Here is a 7,466-nt window from a genome sequence, read left to right as displayed (position 1 = left end):
GCGCGACGGCATCAAGGGGGTCCATTGGACACCTGCTGTCTAATGAATGATGCCAGCAGACTCCCCTGAGCCCATGTCTCCATCTCCCCCAAGAAATATGAGCTCCAAGGGTCTACTGCAAGGCCTTGGGCAGGTAATAACACTCTTGTAAATGTGACCTTGAACCAGCTCAGAAAGCAGTTCTCGGGCCTTTGAGATTCCTGCCAAGGCCAAACAATGAGGACCACTCAGATGTGAAGTGTGGGAGAGAATAGGAGGAGGAGGAGGAGGAGGAGGAGGAGGAGAAGGAGGTGTGGGAGAAAGGCTCATGGACTGTGAGCACTGGAACCTTAAAGAAGAGCTGTCTCCTTTCTCTTTTACTTTCCCTTCTCTCTCCTCTCTTTCTTTTGCTCTTCTCTATCACTATTTCTTTCTTGTTCTCTTTCTGTTACTTTCTTCTCTCTCTCCCTCCTGGATCCCCTCCTTCCTCCCTTTCTCCTCTTCTCTTTCTCTTCTGTCTGTATCTCTCTTCTCTCTCTCTCTTTTTCTCTATCTCACACACACACACACACAGTCACACCGTGCACGCACTTTATGATGCTTTACGGTTTTCAGAGCACTTTCCCAACAAATCTTCAAGGTAAGTAATACAATATTGTTCCCACTTAACAGATGAGAAAACTAAGGGACCGTCCCGTGGTCAAGTAATTAGCATCAGAGCCAGGTTGAGCTAGGTTTCCACCTCTTCTGTGAAGCATACATAGCCTATGGTCCCTCATTCATGCAAGGCTCTCCCCCAGTTCCTAGGGAAAACCCCCTATTTCCCAGCATAGGCTCCTGGAGCTGATACACCTCTGTGTTTTCCCCCACCCCCACAGCCGGCATTGCTCTATCTGGTCCCTGCCTGCATTGGATTCCCCCTGCTGGTGGCACTGGCAAAGGGAGAGGTCACGGAGATGTTCAGGTAAGGGGTGGGCCCAGGCTACCATTCCCACAGCACATGAAGGCCGGGGGCGTGTTCATAGGTGCAGCCAGTGGGCCCCAGGGGTAGAGGCAGTACCTGACAAAGGTTGTGGGCTGTGGGGAGAACTGTAATGGAATGTTTGTACACGTCTCCCAGGAAACGTCACTCCCTGGCATTTTCTGCCAGTATGTGGGAACCTGTCTGTAGGTTCTGGTGACAGTTTTGCTCTGGATCCAGCCCTTGCTTCCCCCAAATGGTTGGGATGGCAGTTAGCTGAACTGGAGTACACCATACCACCACCACCCCCCAGGGCAATTCTGAGGACCACGCAGGGGCATCCCACAAGATTTGGGCCACTTTCTTCCTCTCTAGGTAGGGACTGCTTTTATGGAATGTACAGCACACAGCATCTCAGATCCATGAGCTTTCTGGCTCCTGTGCCCATCTAAGACTGACATAGAAATGACTTCCGCCACCAAGACAGAGTGTGAGACTGGCTGAAGCGTTTAGATTGTCTCAGGTGTAGAAACACCTTGGAAGAGCCCCGCCCCAGGCCCCCAGGAGGCTGGATGGCCTAGGGAAGAGAGTGCTAGACTTGGAGACAGAAAGGCCTGGATTCAGATCTCACTTCTGACACTAACTGTGTAAAACTTGGGCCTCTGACCTTAGTTTCCTTACCTGTAAAATGAGGGGGCTTCTGAGGCCCCTTCAGGCTCTAAATCTGTGATCCTCTGATCCCTCCCCTTGACAGTGGTTGTTGACAGACCATTTCCAAAGGGAAGCTTTGGGAGACAGCAGGAAGAGCACTGGACTGAGATTGGGGAGACCCGGGCACTGGTGGGGGACCTTCAACAAGTCCTTTTCCTCTCTAAACTCCCATTTTCTCCTTTATAAAATGATGTGGTTGAATTAGATGGTGTCTAAGGTCTGTTCCAGTTCTCACATTCTTTATTTTGTGTTCTAAGGTCCCTTTCAACTTTGTCGTATTCTGTATTTTAAGGTCTCTTCTAGGGCTGTCATTCTCTGTTCACATGTTCTGTACTCCGTCCCGTATCTAATGCTCTGTTATTCTAGGATTCTCCGAATAGGTGATCCCTATTGAACAAAATAGCTAAAGAGTAGATCTGGATTCCCTAACCCTTGGCTACCAGGAAGGGTTCTGCTCCTGGCAGCTGCACACCTGCATCGGGGAGTGGGATGACTGGAAAAGCTCCAGGGACACTGTCCAGGCTGGTGCTGTTCCCAGGACCACAGGCTAGAGACACCATGTCCTGGGGCAGAGCCACACCCGCCCACCCATAGGCTCTGCATGTCTTTCAGGGCCACAAATGTCTCCTGGGCTTGGCCTCTGGATTGGAGGAAGACAGAATTCTAGGCAGAGCTTGCAGAAGAAAATTCCCATCTTTCTCAGTTTCTTGCTATGTAGAGCAAGGAGTAGAGTAATTTGGAGGGTGGGATCTTTTCTTAAAAAAGGGCATAAGCATCACTCAAGGCATGGCACTTAGAGGCAGCGGATCAGGGGGCTGTCAGATCTTTTCTGTGCTTGAAGCTATGCATCCTGGCTAGGCCCTTGGAGATAGTGGTTCTTACCCCTTCTTCCCCCAGCTTGGTCACCTTAAGCTGAACACCTTCCCTCTCGACCCCCCAGTGTTCTTCTCTGTAAAACAAAGGCATTGGACCCGATGACCTCTCAGGCTCCTTCTAACTACAACATGCTATGTTCCAAGGACTATATTCTATGTCCTCTCAGTTCCTGACCTTTTGTGATTTTATATATCCTGACTTCTAGACTCAGACCAAAATTGTGACAATACATAAGTTAATCTCCTGTGCCCTTCCTTTGTTCCTCTAGCCTGTGGTGAGGGCCACACTCGTCCTACCCTCAGTATAGTCCTGCTCCTAGCCGGTGTGACTCCCTCAACGTCTGCCCCAGAGAGCTGTTCCCTTCCCACCCCACCCCCTATCCTTCAGCCTTGCAATGAGACGGCAGGTGGGCAGCTCTGCACCCCCAGGGACCCTCAAAATAACTCATCATGGGCAGCTGCCACCCAAGGGGGTCAGATATGGCCCATCCCTCCCCCACTACCACCACCCGCATCCCTCCAGGTTATTGGCCAGGCCTTCACCCTGTCCCTTCCCCACCTGCTCAGCCTTTGATGTTTCTCTGGGAACCCAGTGCTGCAGGCACCAGTCGTCCCGGTCCTGGCCTTCCTGTGCACCTGGGCGCCCTGAGCCGTGCTGCTGACACATCCGTGACTCATCCCCACCCCCGCGCCACCTCCCTCCCTCCCCGGAAGCCAGCAGGGCTCACGGTCATAGCCCCGTGTCTCCTGGTGGGGTGAAGGGGAAAGGGGAGTGGGCCAGACCCTAGGGCTGGGAGAAATGGGCATATTGATTCCCTCTTCTCAGGCCTCCCACACCCTATCCCTTACATGACAGGCCCTGGCATCCTCCTCAGCTTTGGTTCCATTCCAGGCCCCCACCCCCTCCTGGTGGCAGGCAGGTGCTGGGAGCTGTAGAGACCAGGGCCTCACTGAGGACAGACAGCCCAAGTTCATAGGAGGCAAGGTCAGTCAAGGCAGCAGTGGGCTGTAGCAGAAAGTACGCAGGGTTTGGACCATAAGTTTATAGAGTATATTAATAGCAGTAACTTACACTTACATGGCATTGTAAGGTTATAAACCCTGTAAGTAGATAAAACATTATTATTAATAATTCCTATTTTTGCAAAGTCAAAAACTAATTTAGAGCTGGAAAGGACCTTAGGAATTTTAGTCCAAGCCCTTCATTTTACAGAGAAGTCAGCTGAGGCTAAAAGAGGCTAAATGATTAAATCAGTAGTGTTCTTAATATGCCCACGTGCTGTCAGCCCTGACTCCTGAGTTCAGAGAACCTACTTTGGAATCCTAGCTCAGCAGCTGACCGTGCCCTATGAAATTGAGGCAGCTGGTAGCTCAGTGGATAGAGCGCTGGGCCTGGAGTCAGGAAGACCTGAGTTCAAATTCAGCCTCAGACACTTACTAGCCTAACGTGACCCAGGGCAAGTCACTTAACCTGTGCATGCCCCAGTTTCTTCATCTCTAATGTGGGGACACTAATAGCACCTACCTCCTGAGGTTGTGGTAAGGATCAGACAGATGAAATATATAAAGTACTTTGAAAACCTTAAGGCTCTAAATAAATCTTAGCTGTTTGTGAGCATGTAATCATCACTTCCCCTCTCAGGACCTTGGCTTCTTTTTCTATAAAATGAGTGATCTCTGAGATCCTTTGCAATTTTTGATCCTTTGCTAAGACGGAGCTAGTTTCTGGTGCTGTTTAGACCATTTTGAGGAAGGTAGGGTGGGCAGGAAGCCAGGGAGTAGGGAGAATGGAGACCACGGACAGCAGGTGCTTAAGTCAGAAACCTGCTTGAAGGCACCCCCACCTCCTAGGACCTTGCGCTTAGGGATAACATAAGACCATTTTCCAGCGCAGTGTGCATATGTATATGTGCACACCCGTGCACTTGTACATACACAAAAATACTGCTTAGTTTTTCCCCAACCCCTGGGGGCCAGAGTAATGTAGTGGAAGAACATCAGATTTGAAGTTAAGACTACCTGAACCTCAGTTTCCTCATTTTAAAATAAAAAAGCTGTACTGAATATTCTATAAGGTCCCACTGGATCAGTGTCCTTTAACTCTCTCCCATCCCCCAAAATCTTCTTAGAGCCCATGCCTCCAAGTACTGTATCAGGCTCTTAATAACATGAAGCGCCCCCAGACTCTCTGTCCATACTGAGACTTGTCTCTGATGCCTACTCAGCCTTAGCTGTCTCTGGAGGAGGAAGCAGGCAGTATCTCTAGACTGCGGAAAGGGAGCTGAGTAGAAGAGCAGAATTATTCTGCCTTTCTTTCCAAATCCACTCCCATCACTAACCTTGGTCTCTCTCCCAGCTTCTCTCCTCTTCTTCCTCTTCCTTTGCCCTCCTCCAGAGTTCTGGTCCCAGCTCTGCCACTGACTTGCTGTATGACTTTGGGCAGGTCCCTTCCTTTCCATGGGCCTCAGTTTCCCCATCTGTAAAACAAAGGGGTTGGACTTAAATGGTCACTAAGATCCTTTACAACTCTAAGATTCTGTGATTCCTCCTCTTTTCCCTCCCTTCTTCCTCTCTGTCTTTCCTGCAGCTATGAATCTTCTGCTGAAATCTTGCCACACACTCCTCGGCTTACCCACTTCCCCACTGTCTCGGGCTCACCCGCCAGCCTTGCGGATTCCATGCAGCAGAAAGCGGCCTGCCCCCGCCGCCGCCGGCCACACAGCCCCAGCGCCCTGTAGCCCCCAGCGCCCTTTCTCCCTCTGTTTCCCTTCTGCTCTGTCAGGTAGGGCATCCCATTCTTCACCTTCCTACCCCCCCACCCCCACCCCAGCCAGCCAACACCACCTTTCTATACCAGCCCTTACCCCCGCCCCTTCCCCTAAGAGCCACTGGCTCCTTGCTCCTTTCTCCCTGGGGCACCGATTAGTGGTGGAATGTCAGCCCCAAAATGGTGTCCAGTTTCAGCTTTAGAGACAGGGCAGACCCAAGAGAAGCAATCATTTTTGTCCTTTTTCTTATCCATAACCCTGGGTTTCAGCCTGAGCCTCTCTTCATCTTTCTGGTGAGTTGGCCATCTTGTACTTGCCAAACACCTCTCTAGGGATCTCAAACACCTTGCAGACCTCAGTTCCTCCTACAGGGCAGGAGTGAAGGGTAGAGTCATTCTCCCTGTTGGAGAGATAGGGGTGCAGAGAAATGGCTGGTCCAAGGTGATGTAATCACACAGTGGAGCTGGGAGATGAGAGGCAGAAATCCCATCCTCTCCCTGTGAGCACTTGATGCTTCCCATTGAACCGCCAGGATGAGGGGAGAGAAATTTGTGTCACCCCAGGCTGCAACAGGCTGGTCGTTAAGGTAGAATTGTAGTGAGGCTGCTTGATCTGGAGTTGCCCTGTTTGCTGCCAAATAGAAATGAAGAAGTGAAGCTACAGGGAGGCACGGTGTAGTACAAAGAGCACTGGATGTGGAGTCGGAGAGACCTGGGTTCAAATCCTTGCTCTGCTGTGTATTAGCTATGTGACCTTGGGCAAGTCATTTAACCACTAGCTTCCATTTGCCCTGTCTATAAAATGAGGGGCTAAGACTAGATATTCTCTAAAATCCCTTCCAGCTCTAAATCCTGTGACTCTATGAATTAATCAGAGTGGCTACAAAAATGAAGGAAATGAGGCTTAAGTTTAGACTGCAGGGTCCCTGGACCTGGTCCCTTATATACTGTTTGGGGCCACAGCTTGGGTTATCTCCTAGTGGGCAGGAGAGGAATCTGAGCTGCTCAGTCCTGTCCCTTGTGAAAAAGGGAGTCCTTCCCTTCTCTCCGTGGCCTGTTTTTGTGGTGAGTGGGAGGGCAGCATTGATACAGACCCTTCCTCTTACTCCCCCAATCCCATCTACACCTTAGAACCCTCCTGCCTTTTCTGACCTGACATTTCTCCCCTCCCTTCCCTCTCCTCCAGTTACGAAGAGACAAATGACAAGGAGAAGGAGCCAGCCAGCGAGTGCAAAGAGGGAACACCGATATCGTCGTCGTCGTCGTCGTCGTCAACTCCCTCTGAGACGGAAAAGAAGGAGCAGTAAGGGTGGGCTTGGAGCCGGGGTTGGGGCCCTCCTGCCACCAGTGCAGGAGCTGTGGGAGACAAAGGCCCTGTAGAGCTGGGTGTTGATGTTCTAGGCCTCAGGCCAGGCCTCTCCTGTCCCTTCTCCCTCTTGAGCCCAGCCATGGATTTTCTCTCTTTGTTTCTGGTCGTGTATCTCCTGTGTCCTCCTTCCCAGCATGGGGCAGAGAAACCCCAGCTACCTTTTGTGGGGAGGGTGATGGGTGGTGAGAGGGCCTGGTTTTTAAATTTTTTTGTATTACCGTGAATCCCTCTCTCTCACATTAAAAGTCTATGTCAAGTGAAAAGTGAGAACCAAGGGGGTAGCACATCTGTCTTTGTCTCCACTTTGCCCTAGGCCTTGGGGAGAGGCATTAGAGGGTGGAAGCCTCTTGACGGCCAAAGCCTGGTTTCTCTTGGACCTGTGCTGGGTGTTAATTTCCATTGTTCTTTTCTAGGAGCTTAGGAGACAAGCCTACTCCTGGGCAAAGCTCAGGAATGGCTCCCCCTTCCTTCCTCTGGCCCAGAGCAGCCTTCCCTTTCTGCTGTGTGCACAAAATTCAGGGCAGAGAGTTTTTGAAAGGTACAAGAATCTTTGGTTTAGACTTTAGAAGGATTCCAGGTAGCCAGCAGGAGGTGCCCGCAATCCTGCCTTCTCTGGAGATGGAACCCAACAGCCTCTTCCAACCTTTCTCATTTCTTCCCCAACTATATTGACGTAAGAGGAGGAGAAAGGCAGAATTAGCTCAAAGTGTGTACTTGGTGTACATCCTTTATTCCAGTACACACTTTAAAAAAAAGAAAGAAAGAAACTAACTTGTCTCATCAGGGACCCATTTTTTTAACTCC

At 50.6% G+C, this 7,466-nt stretch overlaps 1 protein-coding gene across 1 annotated transcript in view; it reads left to right on the top strand.

The window, feature by feature from the left end:
- Positions 1 to 6,936, top strand: part of LOC114046891 (minor histocompatibility antigen H13) — a 34,875-nt gene extending 27,939 nt beyond the window's left edge. Inside the window, exons 11-12 of the mRNA XM_027867496.1 lie at positions 858 to 943; positions 6,480 to 6,936. Of these exons, the coding sequence (XP_027723297.1) occupies positions 858 to 943; positions 6,480 to 6,600 (207 nt within the window). The 3' untranslated portion in view covers positions 6,601 to 6,936. The remainder of the gene's footprint in view (positions 1 to 857; positions 944 to 6,479) is intronic.
- The last annotated feature ends 530 nt before the right edge of the window (positions 6,937 to 7,466 follow it).

Source organism: Vombatus ursinus, unplaced genomic scaffold (genome assembly GCF_900497805.2).
Source record: "Vombatus ursinus unplaced genomic scaffold, bare-nosed wombat genome assembly UNPS02014786.1, whole genome shotgun sequence".
Lineage (NCBI taxonomy): Eukaryota > Metazoa > Chordata > Mammalia > Diprotodontia > Vombatidae > Vombatus > Vombatus ursinus.
This window is presented reverse-complemented; position numbering and strand designations above follow the sequence as displayed.